The 22,057-nt window shown below is 41.0% G+C and overlaps 1 protein-coding gene across 1 annotated transcript in view; it reads left to right on the top strand.

Annotated features, from left to right (window-relative positions):
* Positions 1 to 22,057, top strand: part of LOC309625884 (uncharacterized protein C10orf67, mitochondrial) — a gene marked incomplete at its 5' end in the record, with an annotated part of 107,591 nt that overhangs the window by 17,829 nt on the left and 67,705 nt on the right. Inside the window, 3 exons of the mRNA XM_082385929.1 lie at positions 1,263 to 1,406; positions 3,327 to 3,401; positions 19,318 to 19,473. Of these exons, the coding sequence (XP_082242055.1) occupies positions 1,263 to 1,406; positions 3,327 to 3,401; positions 19,318 to 19,473 (375 nt within the window). The remainder of the gene's footprint in view (positions 1 to 1,262; positions 1,407 to 3,326; positions 3,402 to 19,317; positions 19,474 to 22,057) is intronic.

Here is a 22,057-nt window from a genome sequence, read left to right as displayed (position 1 = left end):
AGGAGAGAGGGTCCCTGCGCGTCCACAGGAGAGAGGCTCCCTGCGCGTCCACAGGACAGAGGGCCCCTGCGCGTCCACAGGACAGAGGCTCCCTGCGCGTCCACAGGACAGAGGGCCCCTGTGCGTCCACAGGACAGAGGGTCCCTGCAGCGGGAACCTCTAGAGAAGCTGTGTGGGTGCCCGAGGGAAGAAGGGTCCTTCTCCTGTCCTACCAGACCAGGGTGAAGCCCCCCGCCAGGTAGGAACAGCCGTGTCCCTTTATGCCTTCTGCCTTGTCTGTGGTGGAGAAGCAGCTGGGGTGTGGGGTGCGGGGGGAGGAGGGGAGAGGGGAGAGAGCTCAAGAGTGAATCCCACTCTTTTCCTTAAAGCCCTGCAGCTGCCAGCTACTGCCCTTGGCCTGGAGTGCAGGGAGCAGCCTTACCTATGAATGAAGTAGCAAGTGTCACATTCTAAATGCTACTTTCGGGCTGTGTTTTGAGTGATGATGGGACTTTCTGTCCCCAAGAATGAGCAGGAATTGCTTACGGTTTCCATTCAGGGCGAGGGAAGATTACCTAGTGAATACATTTTGTTTTTTATTCTATTTTTTGAATTAAATGTTTATTTATTTAATTTTGGCTGCATTGGGTCTTAGTTGTGGCGCGTGGGCTTCTCTCTAGTTGTGGCTCGGGCTCCAGAGTGCATGGGCTCTGTAGTTGTGGCGCACGGGCCTAGCTGCCCCGCGGCATGTGGGATCTTAGTTCCCCGACCAGGGATCGAACTCACGTCCCCTGCATTGTAAGGCGGATTCTTAACCGTTGGACCACCAGGGAAGTCCTAGTGAATACGTTTTAAATAGACAGTGGGAGACAAAAATACATTGCGTTTGGATGATACCAGTTCTTAGTCAACACATTGGTTATATATTTAAGTACTTGGCTAGTAAATTCACAACAAATGTTGATTCTTGCCCATTTTTCCTGATCTGAAAATCATATATTGAAAATTATTTTTTCAATCGTTTTTTGGTTCATGGCAAAGGATAACTTACTCTGTATGGGAGGAAACGGCTGGGAACCCCCTCTCCCTTCGTCCATCTGCATGTATTAGTTTAGCAGATTAACTGGAATCCCCAGTGTACACGACTTTGGAGAGGTAATCTTCAATTCAGGACAAGCCCCTGACCAGGTGCCCAAGTGATCTGCCCAGACCAGGCCAGGTGCTGGAATCTTTACACAGAGGACCCTTACTCTCTACAATAACATATGTTTTTCCATTTTTAGATTATTAAATCTCTTCAGGTGGATTTTGGGTTCCTCAAACAATTGATTCAACTGAAGTTTGAGGACCGTCTTAAAGAGGAATCTTGCAGACTCTTCACTTCTCTACACGACAGGATCCTGACAATCGAAAAACGTTACCAACAGGTAGAAGTTCTCTCATTTCCTCTGTTTTGTATGTGGATTAATTTTGTGTTTAGATGTGTAGGTACTACAGTTTTTAGCTTAGCAACTTATGAGGGCAATTTAATTTGTATGTGTTGTGTCTCATGTGATGACTACAAAAAGCTGTATGGTACCTATAGCTTTACTATGTGCAGAAACTTTTGAGTACCCTGTGTATGAACTCATTTAAGGCTCATGACTAACCTGACGAAGTAGGTACAATTATTATACCCCTTTTACAGATGAGGAAACCGAGGCACAGAAAGGTTAATTCACTTGCTCAAGGTCACCAGTTAAAAAACCATCAGGGTTTAGGTTCCAGGCCAGACAGTTTAATGCTTGAATTGCAGCCCTTAACTACAGTTTTATATGACTTGTGTTTTAATGGCTCCGTAGGAGCCAAAGACATGAAAACTCTGCTGCTCTGAGGAATTTCCTAAAATCTTTGATCAGGTTAGCATATTCATCTGTCATTAAGAACAGGCATCAGTGTTATTTTTCTGCTATAAAACAAAACACCCACGTGTTGTTGACCCCACCATTCAAAGTACCTTTTAATGCATTTCCTCTTTAAGTCCCTCAACAATCCCTAAGTGGAAATCCTGTTATCCCTGCTCTGCAGATAAGGAAACTGAGCCACCAAGGTTAAGTCACTTGCTTAAAGTCAGACAGATAGTAAGTGGCACAGTGACATTGAAATCCAATTCTGTCTGACTCTAAGGCCCATTGGTGGTTTACACTCCATGCTAGAATCAAAATTGATATCAGAATCAAGAGTATTTTTTTTAACATCTTTATTGGAGTATAATTGCTTTACATTGTTGTGTTAGTTGCTGCTGTATAACAGTGAATCAGCTATACATATACATATATCTCCATACCTCCTCCGTCTTGTGTCTCCTTCCCACTCTCTCTATCCCACCCCTCTAGGTGGTCACAAAGCGCCGAGCTGATCTCCCTGTGCTATGCAGCTGCTTCCCACTAGCTATCTATTTTACGTTTGGTAGTATATATATGTCCATGCCACTCTCTCCCTTCGTCCCAGCTTAGCCTTCCCCCTCCCCGTGTCCTCAAGTCCATTCTCTACGTCTGCATCTTTATTCCTGTTCTGCCCTTAGGTTCTTCAGAACTCTTTTTTTTTTTTTAGATTCCATACAAGAGTATTTTTTTCATGTACTATCTTTCATTGTTATCCATAACAGATAGGATCAAATAATTTGATTAATCAGAAAATGACTCTAGTTTGTGGATTAGTGGCTCTAGATTTCTTTCCATGAGCATAATTCATCCAAAAATACCAGGACCGGAAGAGGATGTGAACTCCAAATAGATTTCACTATTTTATTTTATTTTTTAATTAATTTTTATTGGAGTATAGTTGCTTTATAATGTTGTATTAGTTCCTGCTGTGCAACAAAGTGAATCAGTTATACGTATACATATATCCACTCTTTTAAAGATTTCCTTCCCATTTAGGTCACCACAGAGCACTGAGTAGAGTTCCCTGTGCTATACATTAGGTTCTCATTAGTTATCTATTTTATACATAGTAGTGTATATATGTCAATCCCAGTCTCCCAACTTATCCCATCCCCCGATTTCACTATTTTATAAGCAGTTCTAAGACATTAAAAAGACTATGATATGGAAGGTGAGAGAAAATGTTCACGTCATCTGTATTTATTTTATCCATATGAGCTCTCTATTGCTTTTGGTTCACTGTAAGTGAAAATGGAATGTGTTGTATTAGCTGTAAGCATAGGGGAAATGATTATAAAGTGAAGTTTTTGAGAGAGCATATGATTTGAATGATGATTTTATACTGAGCCCCTCCCTTGTAGGTGTGAGAGTTGCATTTGGAAATACATTGTGGTGCTTGTTGTATTTATTTTTCATTTGCAGAATGAGGATACCTTAAGAAAATGCTACAATCAGCAGCTGGCCGATGCCATAGCTACTATCAAAGGAATGTACCAGGTGAGTTTTGAGTGCCATCGTGGGTGAAACCGGCTTGATATCTTGTGAGTGCCCAGGGTGGGGCTCACCTTGGGTTCCCAGTCAGCGTTTTTAGCTTTGAAGGTCTAAGACTGTTCATGCTTACTTTAAACTGACCAAAATAACACTTTATAGTGACAGATAGAACTTTTCAGAAACTGAAAAATTCCAGTCTGGTATCTCGTCCACCTGGGCAAGCGATGCAGTATTCCAGAGTTTGTTTTGTGAGCATGCAGTTCGATAGGAGGAGGTCAGGGAGTCTCAAGAGAAGCTTCATCAGGTCTGCAGTAAATCCCAGGGAACGGTCTCAGATCCTCAATGGAGTAACTTTTCTAATGATGGGGACGCGATCTATTTGCCAGACACCATGCTTCCTTCTCTTCATCATTTCCAATGATTATTTTTTCATCTTAGCGAGGACCTTGTGATTCTTTTAGTATTTATAACTATAATCTTGTCTTTCATTGCAGTATATTTCCATAAAGAAATATTGCTTTATTTACAGCAAATCGTGCTTTGATTGCATACCTCTTTTTCATAGTACTGAACACCTTTGATTGAATTATGTGATTGCTTGTTACGTGTCTCTGTTTTGTGCTGGACTGTAAGCCTTATAGGGTAGTGATGCTTGTCTTACGCACCGCCATGCCCTGCCTCTTAGCGCTGTGCCTGGTGCACAATTAGCAATCAGCTAATAATTGCTAAATGAATGGAGGTTGCCTGAACTTGTGGCAGATACTGGTGGCTCCACTGTCATTCTTCCCCTTCCTTTTTTTTTATTAGCAGAAGCACTTCTTACTATGAAGCCAAAGTGCTAGATCCTTTCTCAGCTTCTTTCCCAGCTATGGCATGAACAAGGGCCAGGTCAGGTCCAGTGTGACCTGAAGGTAAGTTAACTGTGAGGTTTAGAAAGGAGGTTATTCTTCTTTTTTTTTTTTTTTGGCTGTGCCTTGCAGCATGTGGGATCTTACTTCCCCCACCAGGGATCGAACCCCTGCCCCCTGCAGTGGAAGCTCGGAGTCTTAATCACTGGACCGCCGGAGAAGTCCCTATTCTTTTTTTTTTTTTAATTAAAAGAGACTCAAGGGAAAATATACCCCTCTTTTTCTTTGTTTGACATTATTATGTCTCCTGATGCTTGGAATTGCTGCAACCAACCTAAAAGCAAGGAGTGGGATACTTAGGATGTGCTAAGGGTAGCAGACTAGAAAAACAGAAAGCACTGGGGTCCTTGATGACATCACCAAGCAACTAACTAACTCTGGACTTGCTCTGCCTCTGGCCCTTTTATGTCACGAGACAAAAACCCCCTTAGAATTTAAGCCACTGTTAATTGCCTGTTCAGTTACCTGTGACTAAAAACATCCCAGAACCTATTGCCCTGTCAACAGTCTCTGTGACTCTGGGCCAAGTTGTGTTTCCAAAGGTGACCCTGACACTGTCTCCCACTCACCTGCTCTTCCGCAAGGTTACCTTGCTTCTCCCCCACCCAGAGGTGGAGCCTAATTCCCCGTCCCTGGATCTGAGGGGCCTCCGTGACTTGGTCATAAAGACAGAATGTGATGCTGCACGACTTTGAAGGCAGGGACAGAAGAAACCTTGCAACTACATCCTGTGCTCTCGGGGTGTTTGCCCTTTGGATTCTTGCCCTCCGAATCCAGCTGCCATGCTGTTAGGAGCCCAAGCCATCTGGAGAGTCTGCATGTGGGTACTGGGGCCATTGGCCCAACTGAGCCCAGCCTTCAAGTCATCCAGCCCCCAGGCATTTAGTCTTGCCATCTGGGGTCCTGGCATTATGGGGCAAGAGCATGCCATCCTGCTGTTCCTGTCCTAATTCCTTAGTGACTGAGCATGATAAATAGTTGTTTTACGCCACTAAGTTTGGGGAGCTGTGTTATTAGATAGCTGGAACAGTGTCCTTACGCTCACATCAGTAAGCGATTTAATTGCATTTGTTGGATAAATTACTTCCCTAGTGGTTCTGCCAGCACAATATAGCATCATGGTTAGGAGTTAGCATAGTGTATGTTTTAATACAAGGACTTGGGAGTCAAACTACTTGCATTCGAATCCTGGCTCTGCCACTTAATTGCATGTGACCTTGGGCAAAATACTCACCCTCTCTGCCTCAGTTTCTTCATCTGTCTGATGAGGATCATATTAGTACCCAGCTCATAGGCCTGTTTTGAGGATGAAATGAACTGATCCTTGTGAAGCACTTACAATAGTGTTGGGCACATGATAAGTGCAGTCTAAATGTTTGTGAAACAAATAAGCTCTTATACAAACTCATGACACTCCTTGGTGTTGCTGTCTTTTTCTGGCCCTTTATCATCCTGTGTTAGTGTTTAGGCTTATAGTTTTCTGTCCACTGACCACAGATTTCACATATAGTAAAGTGCCCTTAAGATATCTGTAATCCTTATCAAGTTTTATTATGTTGAAGCATATGAAATTGCCATTTGCTCTTACAGTTCTGTTCTGCACATTCTTGTACTGTCTCAGGTACACATGTGCGAGAGTGCTTTTAAAGTATGTTTGTAAGAGTGGAATAGAGAGTATGTGGATTTTCATATTTATTATCTAAGGCCAAGAGCCTTCCAAACTGATCACAATATGAAAATATTTGTTACTCTTCTTCATCGAGACTTGATATTGTCAGATGTTTAAATGTTTGTTGATCTCATGGACATGAAACTATTTCATTGTGTCTGATTTGTGTTTCCCTTGATTATTAATATGGTTAACCCTTTTAAAAATATGTGTATCGGCCATTCAGTTTTCATGTTCTGTGACGTGCCTGTTCAAATTCATTGTTTATTGTGTTATTTGTTTTCTTTTTGGTTAATAAGAGTATTTTAAAAAACATATTTTGGATACTCATCTTTTGTTTGTTTTATGTGTTGCACATGTCTTCTCTTGGTTTTTTGTTCACTCTTTTAAAAAATTTTTAATTTTTTGGCTGCGTTGGGTCTTCGTTGCTGCACACAGGCTTTCTCTAGTTGTGGCTTCTCTTGTTGCGGAGCACGGGCCCTAGAGCACGCGGGCTTCAGTAGTTGCTGCGTGTGGGCTCAGTAGCTGTGGTGCATGGGCTTAGTTGCTCCGCGGCATGTGGGATCTTCCCGGCCCAGGGCTCGAACCCGTGTCCCCTGCATTGGCAGGCGGATTCTTAACCACTGCGCCACCAGGGAAGTCCCCTGTTCACTCTTTTTACAGTGTTTTTTGATAAACCAAAGTTTTTTTCTACAATAATGTAGTCAAACTCCTATGTTTTCCTCATGGTTTCCACATTCTGTGTTTTGTTTTAAAAATGCTGCTATATCTTAAAGTCTTCTAAGATTTCTATATTATTGTCTTTTACATACAGGTCTTTAATCCACTGGGATTGATTTTTAGTATTGATGTGAAGGAGGGATTAATTTTTTTCCCCATAATGATCCCCCAGGTTCTCAAGTTAATGACAGAGATAATGTGTCATGTCAGAACTCCATGTATGTGTGTAGGTCAGATTTGGGGTATTTTGTTCCGTTCCATTCGTTAGATTATCTATCCTTGTGGGAAATCCCACTAAAATTAATGTTACCCCAAAACTGGGTTCGCCTCTTGGTGGGTGTTGAGCCAAAAGACACAACCAAGCCAAAGATTGGGAGAAGGAAGGACTTATTACTTGCAGTAAGTAAGGGGAACACTGGTGATCTCTCGCAAAGCAGTGTCTCCCCAAACAGCAAAATTGGGGACATTTAAGCTAAGGGTTCATGCATATTCATAAAGGGACTTGGGCAGAGGAGAATTCAGCATAGAATTGGGGCAAAGGTTGACAGAGTCCTGGCTTTAGTTGATTGAAGTCAAGAGGGTCAACATCATCGTTCTGTCCTCCACCTGGGTGGGGGGCCTTAATTCCTGCAGAACTTGAAGACAGGTGTCAGATTGTTATGTACATCCCTTGAGGAGGAACTAGGACTCTCTTTTATCGCTGAACTATTGTTTCTTGACTGCTCTTCCTTTGTTCCTGCATTTCCCTCACTTCCCTTTAGATCCTTAATTACTGGGCAAGCATTGTGGCCAGGCTTAGATCACCAAATGGCTTAAGCCACTCCTGGTTCTCTATCTCCCGGGACCCCCTACCCCATCTGCTTACATCAGTACTTAATTGTAGGTGTTTGGCAAGATAAGTTGTCTCATTTTCTTTTCTGCAGGATGGCTTGAATATTCATGGCTCTTTCTTTGTTCTTCCATATACATTTTAAAATAAATCTATGTCAGGGAGGAAGATATTTTCTTCTACCATTCTAGATTCTTCTGGCTGCTCTAAGAATTCAGTTGACATGAAACAGATTAACAAGAGAAAACAAAAGTTTAATAACATGTACACATGGGAGAGACCCAGGAAAGCTGAGTAACTTGCCAAAATGGCTGAAACCCTCACCTTAAATACCATCTTCAGCTAGAGACAAACGAGGGTGTTGGGGGTATGGTTTGGGACCTCAAGGGGGAGGAAGGAAATAGAGATGGAAAAGCAAATGTTTGGTAAACAAATGTTTGCTGGGTCCTGCAGAGACAATGGGATGCAGAGTGGACCCTGATCTATAGGCCCTGCCAAGTTTCTCCCAGCATACCTAGTCCATATTCTTTACAGATATCTCTGGTGATAGCTCCATTCTGGAGACAGGCCCTTTATCTAAATTCTTTCGGCAGCTAAGGGGGAGGTAACAAGAAAAACTTTCTGAGTTTTCTGTTTCTTAAAAATAATCAGCCCAATTAATCCTCATGCCAAAGAGACACATTTGGGGATGGCAAATTTTGCTGTCCTACAATTTTACACCATTTCTTCATTCATTCATTCATCTCTGCCAGCTGCACTGTTGGGGCATCTAGCAAATTGTTAAGTAAAAGTGATGACAGCAAGCATCCTTATTTTATATTAATACTGAATACAGTATTTCAACATTACACATAATACTTGCTGTAGATACTATCAGGCTATTTCTTTTGCAAAGAGACTTTTGAAAAAATCATGAATGAATTTTAATTTTGTAAAATGTGGGGTTTTATGCATCTATTGAGAGGCCATATGATTTTTTTCCCCTTAATCTATTAGTGTGGTGAAATTAATTAGCTAATTTTTAAAAATGTGAAATCAACCTTACTTTCTTTGTATAAGCCCAACTTGGTCGTGATGTGTTTTTTTGTTTGTTTCTTTTTAAAATTTGTTCCTGAACTTAGTGTGTTAATCTTTTGCTTAGGATATTTTAAACCTGTGAACATCAGCGTGGTGAGCTATACTTTTCCTTTTTTATACTATTCTTTTTGGGTTTGGGAATCAGGATTATGGTAGCTTCACAAAATGAGCTGGAAAATGTTATCCGCATTTTGTTTCCTAGGAGCATTTGTGTAAAATTAGAACTTTTTCTTCCTTAAATATTTAGAACTGCCGGGGAAGCCACCTGGGCCTAGAGGAGTTGATTGATTGATTGACATATTTTGAACTCCCAATTTCCTTACTGATTATGAGACTATTTGGGTTTTGTATTCCTTTCGAGTCAGATATAGTGAAATATTTGTCTAGGGCCTTTATTTCCTTTAAACTCAAAAATTTGTTGGAATAAAGGCTTAATATATATCTCATTACTCTCGTATCTTTTAATCCTATATTTTTAATCCCCACTGCATATTTTTATTACTATTTTATCCATTTTCATTGAGTTTTAAAATATCACTTATAATGTTTTTTATGACTAGGAGTTCTATGTTTGGTTTGTTTGGTTATTTTTTAATGGCTCTGGCTCTTTGCCCATAACTTGTCCTGTTATTTCTATAAATATATTTCAGTGTACTTGATTGATATTCCATGTTTCATAATTTCCATGTCTTCCATCTTTGAGGGTCTAATAAGTACTGGCTGTCGCTCATGATATGTCCTTTACTTTCGGGTTTCATGATTTTTGACTGTGAACTCATATTTCTGCAGAAACTCTTTGAGGCCTGGAATAGAGGTGAGTCTCTGTAGAGAAGATTTCTGTTTGCTTCTGCTAGACTCCTGGGTCTGTGACCGCTTTAACCTAATTCTCAGCTTGAGGCATTTTAGACCACCCAGATGTATGAATGTGGGCCATCTCATGCCTATAAAACTCAGAAGAGACTTTTCTCCACCTCTATACTTTGAGCCAAGTTTCCAGACAGGAGGCAATTTCACTTTTACTGGGATGGAAGGAGGTTCAGGGTTCAAGGTGGTTACTTCTAGTTCCTTCTTAGGCTGAAGAGATGGCCCTTTGGTGTCTCAACCTTAATGGGGTAGTCTCCTATTATTTAGAATCACCACTTTGAGGAAGACCTATGTGATGCCTTTTCTCTATGCCCTGTTAAGAGGTGAAAACCAAAGTTCAAATTTACCTGGTTTCGCAATGCCCTGGAGTACAGGCCAGTTTCAGTGTCCTGCATACGTCTCTGGATGTCTGCATTCACTTAATTTTGGCCTAACTATTCCTTACTTTGTCAGCTTATAGAAGCATTTCACCTATCTATCCAGAATTTTTGTTGTTTACAAAGTAAGTCAGAATAACATGATTTTTTTTTTTTTGAAACATGCTTTTATAACCCTTTGTGTCTTCAACAATTTCTGGGTCACTGATAAACTTTTAGTGTGTATCAAATGCTCAAAAAATATGACAGAATAAGTGACTATCATTCTTTCTATATGCTTTTTGTATGTCTAGGAATAGAAAGCCCTGAAAGGATTAAATGCTTTATACGCATCAGTGTTTCATAAACATGTGCTGGTTAAATATGCTTAGCCAACAGTGTATTAATTGTGGTTCATTGGTTTATCTAATTAAAGAATTATTTTAAAGATATAAAAGTGATTCTTTGAATCTTTGCTTTGGCTTGTTGGCATCACTTTGATCCATGACCTCAGACAGCCTTCCAAATCCTGGCCACCCAGTTTGTTAAGGCTTAGTCATAAGAAAGAAGAGTTGAAAAAACAACCAAAGTACACACTTTTGGTTAAGAGGTAACTTTTGGTTAAGTGTAAATGACTCTCTGCTGCCCTCTGGAGACCAGTTCAGGATACAGGTACAAGTGCTTTTTCAGCTATGGAGCAAGGTTTTAAATCTATTTAACTATTAAAACAATTTCTTGTGTGATATTATAGTACCTTATTTTCAGATAAAAGAAAAAGTTTTGATAAAAATTACACTTTATTTAGCTTCCTTTGGTCTTGGAAATGTATCAGCTCTGATTCAGATAAGAAAACACACTACTCTAGGTCCCTCAGACACAGAGGGATTTAGGAGCATATAAAACCCTTAGAGAGGACTTCCCTGGTGGCGCAGTGGTTAAGAATCCGCCTGCCAGTGCAGGGGACACGGGTTCGAATCCTGGTCCAGGAAGGTCCCACATGCCACGGAGCAACTAAGCTTGTGCGCCACAACTACTAAGCCTGCGCTCTAGAGCCTGCATGCCACAACTACTGAAGCCTGAGCGCCACAACAAGAGAAGCCACCATGAGAAGCCCGCACACTGCAATGAAGACCCAATACAGCCAAAAAAAAAAAAAAAAAAAAAAAAATCCCTTAGAGAGACAGGAGGGATAAAAGTTTGGGAGACTGTCACTAGCTTTCAAATTAATAAGCAATTTTCCCAACATCATTTGTTGAATATCTTTTCCTTTTTCATTGATTTATGATGTTTCCCTCATGTTAAATGGCAAACTGAGGCATGTTACATTTTTAAGAGTTTATTTGAGCAAAAATAAATAAGTCATGGGGATGTAATGTACAAAATAAGTAATACAGTCAATAAAATTGTAATAATTTTGTATGGTGACAGATGGTAACTTAGACTTACTGTGGCGATCATTTGGTAATGTACACAAATATTGAACCACTATGTTGTACACCTGAAACTAATATAATATTGTATGTCAATTATATTTCAATAAAAGGGGGGAGGGATGAGTAAAAAGAATAAATTTTTTTCTTTTTTTAAGTTTATTTGAGCGAAAATTGATTCGAGTCAGACAGCACTAAATCAGAAGTGGTTAGGAGCACTCCAACACAGGAGTCAGGGGAAAAACTTTTATAGAGAAAAGGTAGAAGCAAAGCAAGGAGGTTATTGGCTGTAGCTTAAGTGTTTGCCTTCTATGGAAAAGCCTCATTGGCTGTTTGTGACTGGTTGTCCTTAGGTATTGATTTCTTAACCTTGAGGCATTTACAGGTTCAGGTTTGGGTTTGCTTATGTAGGCTCCTAAGGTATTAGAGCCACCTCAGTCTGATGGCCTCCTTGTTTAATTAACACTCATCATACGCCAACAATAAGGTTTATCTCAAGGTTATCTCTGCTATTTTGTGGCTATATAAGATTATCTATGCAGTGTTATAGCTCTCCATTGCTTTTTTGGTATTTAATGTTTTTAGCATTATAATATGTTAATATCTGGTAAGTTTGGGTCTTTTTTCATTAGTTCTCTTTCTTGAAAATGTCTTTGCTCTCTTATTTTTCCAGATAAATTTAAAAATAATTGTGTTTACTTCCATTCCAAAACGGCCTCCCTTGGCATTTTTATTAAAATGGAACTGTTTGGAAATTTATTCATGAATTTTGGAAGAAATTTGTATCATTTACAATAGTCAGTCTTCCTATCCAAGAATATTTCTTGATTCACTTATGTCTTATTTCATGTATCTCAATAGAGTTTTATAATTTTATTTATGTGGGTTGTATATCTTTTTCATACAACTAAATTATTCCTAAATATTTTATGTTTTTAGAAGATGAGATAATTTTTGTCATATTTTGAGTAATTTGATATACATGGAAACTGTTGATTTTTAGCAGCTTTATTGAGATATAATTTACGCAGCATAAAATTCACTCATTTAAAGTGTACAGTTCAATGGCCTATAGTATATTTACAGAGTTGTGCAGCCATCACCCTAATTGATTTTTTTTTTTTTTTTGCCGCATGGCTTCTGGGATCTTAGTTCCCTGACCAGGGATCAAACCTGGGCCCCGGCAGTGAAAGCGTCGAGTCCTAACCACTGGACTGATAGGGAATTCCCACCCTAAGCTAATTTTAAAACAGTTTCGTCACCCCCCAAAGGAAGCTTGTACCCAAGAGCAGTCACTCCCTATTCTCCCCTCTCCCTTTTCCTCTCCTGTTTCAAATCTCTGGCAACTGCTAAACTACTGTCTCTATGGATTTACCTGTTCTGACTATTTCATATAAATGGGATTGTACAATATGTGCTCTTTCAATTGACTTCTTTTACTTCAGCATAATGTTTTTGATGTGAAACCACTCATTTTTATAACTACAGTTTCCAACCACTTTGTTGATAGATTTCCAAATGTGGGATTATCAGATCTCATTTTAACAGTTCTTAATTTATTTGTATTTTCTTTTTTTTAAATTTTATTTATTTATTTGGTTGCGCCGGGTCTTAGTTGGGGCCGGCGGGCTCCTTAGTTGTGGCTCACCAGCTCCTTAGTTTTGGCGTGCGAACCCTTAGTCGCGACATGCATGTGGGATCCAGTTCCTTGACCAGGGATCGAACCCCGGGCCCCCTGCATTGGGAGTACGGAGTCTTAACCACTGTGCCACCAGGGAAGTCCCATTTGTATTTTCTAAATATTTACATCTACTAACTGAAAATGATAATATGCCTTAAATTCTCAAATGTATATCACTTTTTTTCACTAGACAGAAGTTGCAGAATAATATTAAATAGTACTCAAGAGAGTGATCATTTCTACTGAATTTGAAGGGAATCCTACCTGTAATTCATCATTAAACATAAGAACGGCTTTTTGTTTGGAATAGTTTATTGAATCCATTCCTTGTTGGAGCAGCTGGATGGAAGGAGGGTCAGACTAATTAGTCCTTTGAGATGGGCTGATTGTAGAAATGTTAATTAACCTACAGTCTTGGTGCATTGGGCAATAAAGTAAAAATAGAATATATATTTATGGGGGAAGGCCAAAACTGCACCAGAAAAGTAGGTCAAAAAAGGGTTAAAGTCAGAGGGACTTGAGATAGATGTTAGGTGTACACAGCCAAATGGGGATCAGGGAACCAGAGAAGATTAAGAAAAATCAGGCTAGAATGGATGACACAGAAGTGATCTAACTCCTGAGATTGGTTTCTTAAATGCTCCCAGAAAAGCGTTGCCGAGATGAATCAAGCCTCTTTACAGAGGCCCAAGTGGTTTAGACTCTGCCCCTCATTCCTGAATGGGGAAGGACCGGGCACTTCCTCGCCTTGTCAAGGTGGGGAATCAAATGCGTATCCTAAGGAGGGAGCAGAGTTGGGGTAGGGACACAGCTCTTTGGCACCAATGCATTGGGAAAACCTATAACCAGCCTCACACCCCATGTGATGCATGTAGCTCCTGGCAGAGAAGAGAGTCCTGTGACTTTTATAAAACTGAAGAGTTTGAATTAGACTAAGACATGTGTCTTTGCAGAGGCATCAAGGTGAAGTGCAGATGAAGGCTGGCAGCCTGGTGGAGGTGATTCTCAGTTCAGACCCTTTGGCATGGAACATGGTTTAATTTTGCTTTCAAGTTTGGAATACGCTCACTTCCTGTGTCTTACGTACTGCATGTACTTAGATGCTTCTTTAGATGATGGTCTCCCAGGTCTTTTAAAGAGAATTTTAGAGAGACTTGGCAGCTTTATTCTGTTCTCTGTCTACACTGGATGATGAGGCTTTTCTTATACATAGAATAATTTGTGACTAGCCCAGAACTGTGCATCGTAGGTCCTATGAATATGTACAGAATGGATGCTGATGTGTTCTTGCAGGACTCTTTGTGTAGAAGAGCTCTCTTAGGGTGCCAGAGTAAGAGGAGAATACGTCCTATTGTTCAAAAGTCTTAGGCACATCAGCACGCCCAGAGTGCTTGAAATAGAACCATCAGAATTTCATTTCCTCAAATCAAATCACCTCCCTCTCCTTTACTAACTGGGGGCTAATGATGAAGTCATTACCTTCTTAGTGGGTATTCTTTCTTCTGTGAGTAAAATCTGGGCCAGTCAGAGGGCCTTAGGGAACTGACTGTTGGGGGGACTTTGGAGGAGAAGAGTGGGATGGGGAGGGATGTTTACCCTGAGAAAAGGATACAGAGGAGTAGAGAGAGCCCTGCATAAGCTGTACCTCCACCGTTCTGCACAGACCTGATCTCCTTGAATCTGACATAGTCTGGGGCTCCAGTTCTTTTGTCTTAGGTGGCATTGGTGACAGGGCATTAGTTAAAGATCTGTGAGTAACAGTGCTTGGGGAAACTTCCTCCTTTTCCCTAGGCAGATAATTAATGACAATGAAAGCAGTTATCACTTAGCAACGTATTTACTATGGCCCAGGCACTCTGCAAAATGCTTCATGTGTAGCATCATATTGATTATATTTCTATAAAAAGACAAAAATAAGACTAGAGTTAAACTCAAATGGATTGCAGAAAAATGCAGATTTTAATATCTAAGTTTTTATCTCAATGCCTTCCTTTTCGGTGAGACTATAATCGGTGTTCAGAAGGAAAGGTAAATGGAACTAACTCCTCTTCCGAGTGTCTTCACTCAGATATTTGGAGGAAAGCCTGATATTCATGTCTTCTCCCCTCTGGCTAAACCATCATCTACTGGAATGGAAAATTGTTATAAGTTGACTTCAAATATTCTCCCATGATGTCTTCCCCATCAAATACTCACGTGTCTTTTTTGGTAACTTTGAAGAGATCTTGCAAACAACTCGTAGCTCATTTTGCAGAACTGCAACCTTTTTATGGATAGCAAGTAGTAGTGCTTGTTTCGAGGAAAGCATTTCAGGTTTGTTCTCTTCTTTACTTTCTCAAATGTAGATGAAGATTCAATTCAGAATTACCCAAATCCGTTTCAATGCTGTCATGTTAAAAAATGAGTTTGTTAAAATGGTAAAATAGTAAAATTGTTTTTATTTATTTTATTTATTTTCAGCTGCGTTGGATCTTCGACGCTGCGAGCGGGCTTTTCTCTAGTTGCAGCCAGCGGGGGCTACTCTTTGTTGTGGTGCACGGGCTTCTCATTGTGGTGGGTTCTCTTGTTGCGGAGCTCGGGCTCTAGGCGTGCGGCCTTCAGTAGTTGTGGCACATGGGCTCAGTAGTTGTGGCTCGTGGGCTCTAGGGCGCAGGCTCAGTAGTTGTGGCTCACGGGCTTAGTTGCTCCGTGGCACGTGGGATCTTCCTGGACCAGGGCTCGAACCTGTGTCCCCTGCATTGACAGGCAGATTCTTAACCACTCTGCCGCCAGGGAAGCCCTAAAATTGTTTTTAAAAGTCTCTGAATGGTGGGCTTCCCTGTTGGTGCAGTGGTTAAGAATCTGCCTCTTCCCTCTTCCTCTGGGGATCTCAGTCTTTCTCTGAAGGCCTTCAGCTGACTGGATGAGGCCCACCCACAGTGTGGAGGATAATCTGCTTTACTCAAAGTCTATTCATTTAAATGTTAACCTCACATGAAAAATACCTTCACAGCAACGTCTAGGCTGGTGTTTGACCAGATCTCTGGATACTAGAAAAGGAAGCCAGGCTCAACCCCTCTCCTCCCCTGCAGGCTGCTAGTGTAAGGGGAGGCTGGGACTGGGAAGGTTCAGGAGCTGTGATGGGTAAGAGTCAGGTGGATTGGAATTTGGGGGTTTGAGTTTTGGGGTTTTTAAAATTTTTTGGCCCTTCCTTCCTTCTTTCTTTCCTTCCTTCCTCCCTTCCTCTCTCTTCTTTCCCTCTTTCTTTCTTTCTTTCCTTCCTTCCTTCCTTCCTTCCTTCCTTCCTTTCTTTTTTTCTTCCTCCCTCTCTCTCTTTCTTTCTTTTTCTTTCTTTCTGTGTTGTTGTTGCTATCTAAGAGTTAAAAAAAAAAGTCATGGCACTTTCCCGAGAGTTCTTCTAAGAGACTGAAACATGAAACAGGATATTAGATTTGAAGGGGTGGGGGAAAAAAAAACCCTGTTTTCTGCTCACCTCCTCTTGAGCCCAGCTCATTCAATAAACACTAGTAAAACATCAGAAACATTCCAGGAGATGAAGAGAAATGAATCCAATGTGTTTGGGCCTTATGATTACTTTATGAAATGTCAAAAGTGAAACTTCTTTTCTTCCAACGAACTGTGGCCCCCGCTGCCCTGAAGTCCAGAGGGGCCGAGTGCATCCTAAAGGCAGGTTGGCCCCAGCGATGCCGTGTGTGTGCAGCAGCTCAGCCCAGTTCCTGGTGGGATTTTAAATGAGCTCCCAGAGGTGGTTTGTGCTGTGTTATAAAGGAGATGACTCGGCCAGCTTGTCAGAAGCATCTTTGTTTTGCTATCTTTAAGGAGGACAAATAAATCCATCCTATTCAGAACATAAAGATTAGTGAGCAAAAAACAAGTAATAAACAAATGGACCCAAGAAGAATGTTTATAAGATATAGAAAGAACAGAGCAGTGGAAGGCAGGTGGGCAGGGGGGGGATGCTAAGGCTTCCCAGAGCAGGTGGCATCTGGGTTTGGATGACAAACAGTAACAACAATAATAAACGCTAAGATATAATACTGGGAGCTGACGGCGCTGTAAACACTGTCCAAAATTGTTTACATGCATTATCTTATTTAATTCTCACGACAATTCAGGTAGTGTTATTGTTTGTCCATTTTACAGATGATAAAACTGAGACACTGGGGATTTAAGAAACTTGTTCAAGCTCACAAAGCTACTAAGTGACAGAGCTGGTCTTCAGGCCCAGGCTAACCTATTCTAATGCCATTCAGGAGATTGACAAGTAAGAGCTTATTAGGTGGCCTAGAAATTCCAAGTGCACGGAGACCTGTGGTCCCACGGTGCTTCTGAGAAATTGCCTGCTGAGTATCAGCACTGATTAAATGCCCAGCCTGGCGGGGGAAGGGGACAGAAGGCTGGCACGAGTCAGGGGCCAGGTAAGCCAGCAGCAGAGCAACAGGGGTGCTATTTTGTCCGTTGTGCTAAGGGATTTGGACTTTAGCCTGTGGGGACGGGGCGAGTTGCATTTTAGAAAGATCGGTTTGGCCACGGGGTGGAGATTGGTTGGAGAGGACAAAAGAAGAGTCAGGGAGGTGAGTTAAGGGCTAGTACAATAGTCCAGGTGAAGACAAGGATCCGACTGTAACTGAGCAGGACCCTAGGGGGCCTTCCCGGGACAGAGCCCTCCCCCAGGTCCCCTGCTATAGCTCCTCTCTGAAGTACCCAGGTAACAGTATCTGATGCACATTTCCTGAGTTGTTTCACAGATGCTAAAACCTCCACCAAATGGAAGATGTTAACCACTTGATGACCATGAGCACCCAGCCCCCAGGCCTCCTGGAGACTAAGGACTGATGATGTTAACCCCTGTGACACCGCCCCGCTACCTCACCGTCAGCCACTCTGAGAATGGTGCACGAGCTGATCACACATACTGGGCTCCCTTCCCTCACCTGGCCTTTAAAAATATTTTGCTGAAACCCATCAGGGAGTTCGGGTTTTTTGAGCATTAGCTGTCCCGGACTTCCGGCTCGGCGCCTTGCAATAAACACACGGCACCGCAACCGGGTGTCAGTAGATTGGCTTTGCTGCGTGCGGGCGAGCGGACCCCGGATTTGGTGGTAACATGAAGGCGGGGGAACAGGGAAGGGGAGGGTGGGCTCAGGAGTGATTTAGGGGTGGGTTGAACGGATTTGGTGAGGTGAGGGGGGAGGGGGTCCTTAAAATGACAGAAAATCGGTTTCTGGCTTGGGCTGCTGTTAAATGGGGGAGGTAGAAAGGAGGAGAGTGAAGATGGGGAACCTCCTCTCAGACCTGTTGGATTTGAGCTGCCCTGTCACTTACACTCAGAGCACCAGTGGGGTAACTGTCTTAGTCTCTGCAGAGCGTTTGAACTGTAGACATAAACAGAGTAGATGTGAAGAATAGATCTACATACTCAGTGCTGTTCTTTAAAATCTCCCAATTAAAAAGCTAATATTGTCATGTGGATTGTTCTATTTTCACTCTTTTTAATTCTACTGCATATTCACTTACTGATGTTTTTCATTAGTGTGGTGTAGACTGTGTCAGTGTTATGTCCTTAGCTTGACTCTTAATGCTACCTCGATGTATTATTCTTCCTCTCAGTCTGCCGGTGTTCATCATATAACAGAACAATTTTAGTTTGTAAATCTAACTCTTTGAAATATAATATATTAGCAGATATGGTTAGGTTTTACTATATTTCCTGTATGTCCATGTGTCCAAACGTATTAGTAACAAATAAATGATAAAAATAAAATAATTCTTCTGTAATTCCCAAAAGAGTCCAAAATGGACAAAATGCTTTTGCATGTCTGTGTTGAAAATGAGATTTTTATATGTTGGCAGTAAAGAACGGCATCATTTTTAAAGCATTTTTCCTTGTTTTGGTTTTGTGATACAATTCTTCAGAGTAATGACTGCCAATAGGTTAGCACCTCAGTGCTTAAAATAGGCTGTCAAGAAATGGTTCTTCTTTTTTTGACATCTCCATTCCAAACCACTGAGGGAATTAGTTGCACCACTGAAGTACATTTCCTTTCTTACACAGTCAAAATTTTTGCTGGCTTCCTTTCTAGAGGAAGATTGAGGTAGGACATTCACAATCATGATGTGGATTTACTATTAAGGTTTACTATTATTATTATTATTACTGGCATGGCTGATGCAGTCAGACTCATGCTTTGTCTCATAGAATAATACTGTGCTGTATACCATGACACTTTAGTGTATTGTTCAATATAAACGTAGTTATTTACTAAAACTTGTGTGCAAGTTGCAAAAATAAAATAACTTTACAAGACAGGAGCTTGAATAAAACATGAAATGGTTTCTGCTGGTGCTAGCATAGTGTCTGACTTTTAATGCTGCTTTTTCCCGCCAGGAATTCTTTGAGGTGGAAGAAGAGAAGACATCTGTGCATGACGCAAGGACTGTCAAAATGAATATTTTGTTAAAAAAACTGAAGGAGAAAGAAGAACTCATTAAGGAATTAAGAGAAGAACTGGACCAATATGAAGAATTTGGATCTCAAAAAGTTGTAAGTTTCACACAAAGAGTAATTCATTTTAATACATATAAATGAAGTTAACAACTGTCTAAAAGCTTGGGGTCGGAATAAAGGGATTACAATGCATGTATCTTGGGTATCTCTCCACAACATAAGCCAGTCGAACCCTTTTCTGCTTGACACCACAGTGTAGAAAACCCATAATAATTATAAATAGGAGCAATATAATTGTTCTCAATTTTTATTTGTAATAGAAATAAAATAACCTATCTCCCACTACAAAAATTTCCCCACCCTAGAAGAGAACGTAAATAGATTTTTGTTTTAACTTGGAAGAGTCCCACCCTTTTTTGCAGTCCAGATAATTTGAAAGACACAAAACAATCTCAAGTCAGAGGCTTCCAAGAAACCAACTTGGAACAGGATGACCTTAAGTGGAAATGTCAAGAAGGAAAATTCTCAGAGGGTTTTCGCCCTCTTCTCCCCGTTGCAGTAGGAGCCAGGAGTTGCTTTACTGCTCAAAGCACTGACGAGAACAAAAAATGCGAAGCGAGATAAAGCAGAAAGGAGAGCTTAGCTGCCTGTCAAGGAGGTGAATGTGAAGGATCTGGAAAGTGTGGACCCTAGAGGCGAGTTTATTTTCATCTCAGATCAGCTCTGAGCTGCCGGCTGTACTGCCCAGCCACAGCCCAGAGCCATAGAGGGGTTTTTGTATTAGGTTCTAAGAGCAAGAAGTGGATTGTTTGAGTAGGAGAGGCAAGCAGGGAGGCCAGAGAATCACAACCTGTTGAGCGTCAACTGGCAGGGGTACCTCCTCACACCACAGCTCAGTTTACCGATAAGAAGGCAGACTTACATCCCGGGTGCAGCTGGTAAATGCTGACGTGGCATGAGAACCGAGGTCTAGATGAATCCAAAGGCCCGCATGAGGAGGAGGAGCTTTATCCTCTGTATAGAGTAAGAATTAAAGTTGCCATATATATATATATATATATATATACTTTTATATAATGTATATATATTATATATACATTATATTATTATAATTATGGTATTACGGTCTATAGGTATATCATTATAATGTATGTTATAATTAATATATAGTGTATATTAATACCTGTGTATAGATACACATAAGTATCGACACATGCATATATATGTATGGAAAAAGCCTGAGAGGTTATACATCAAAGTGTTAACACTAGGAAGAAATACTTGCAGGTTGCTGGGCCCTTTAAGTGCAGTCCTTGGTTTATCTAAGTCCCACACTAGTATTCTTACTTAAAACCCCAAAGTTAGAAAAGATAAGGAATTGAACTTGCACCATTCTAAAGGACTTTATTTACGAACTGGGGAAGGAATGCTTTGTTTAATCTATTAGAATTCTCTATGTTCTAAAAAAACCAGAGCATCTTCTAAGCAATGTGGTATTAAGTATTATTATCATAGACCTAATAAAATTGAATATTATTTCTTTTTACATGTTCTGATTGCCTTGGAGGGAGAGGCACATCCAATTTTTGCATTTACTTTTCTTGTCTTGGGTCTATATTTACTCTTATTTTTTGGAGAAAATAATTTAATAGAAAAGGCTAAAAAAAGACTAACAGTTTTGGCTTTTAATCCTGCCTTGGCTAACAATGTCCAGCATCAGTTAGCAAGGCAATTTTGATCCATTTGTTTCCCATTTGTGAAATGGGAGGTGATACCTGCCTAGCCAACAGAGTTTTGAGGAGGATACCTGTTGTAGTGGATGTGAAATGCTGTAAGTTCTTTGAAGAAAGACGTGCGTATAAATTCTAGTTACCATTATGAGGAAATACACAAGTCCTTATGACCATCTGGTTTACATTTCCATGAAATGCACTGTTGAGAACCTCCCAATTCGGTAATTGAGCTTCTTCCAGTAAAACACGAGGTCTTTCGTGGCGTGTTTACACCTCTGAGCGTCCTCAGCCCGTTAACTGGTCTGTCTGGACGGCCTGGGTATAGAGGATGAGGGTGGGCGGGGCTTGGTGAGGACCACAGGAAGTGGGAGGCAGCCCCCCGCTCCTGTATAAGAAGGCGTTCTCTGGCTCGGGTGGCATCCTGAAGACCTTGGTTGTTTCGCTGTAGTTTGTCCCCGAGGACACCACATCAGTATTTCTGTAAACACCTTAAGATTTGAGGAAAGTAAGACTTCTGATGAACTGGGTGTATACATTTCCCCAGCTCCTTAGGACCCCAGCAAAGCGCCGGGCTGACTGAGGAGAACGCAGAGCAGGGCTAGTGTACATTTGGGAGGACGGACGTGGACACTGCAAACGCAGACCACGGCTTCTATAAAATAAACGTCTGAAACTTCTTTTTAAAGAGCCTCTAAGAACTAGCTTTCCTAGAGCTCCATGGCACTCAAGTTCTAGGTGATTTACCTTTTAAATTTGAAATTTCATCTAATACGACTGCTCCCTCTAGTGGTGTAAAAAACTGGCGACAGCAAGTGTCTGAAACTAGATTTGGAAACCGAATTTGGAGAAACAATTAGAAAATGTCAATGCAGCACTGGAAAAAACTTGCAAAAAGCTTGAAATAAGCAAACTGAATAAACAGTAAGGAAACACAATAGCTTGTTCTT

The sequence above is a fragment of the Balaenoptera borealis genome (genome assembly GCF_965194805.1).
Source record: "Balaenoptera borealis genome assembly, chromosome: 3".
In the NCBI taxonomy this organism is placed as follows: Eukaryota; Metazoa; Chordata; class Mammalia; order Artiodactyla; family Balaenopteridae; genus Balaenoptera; species Balaenoptera borealis.
This window is presented reverse-complemented; position numbering and strand designations above follow the sequence as displayed.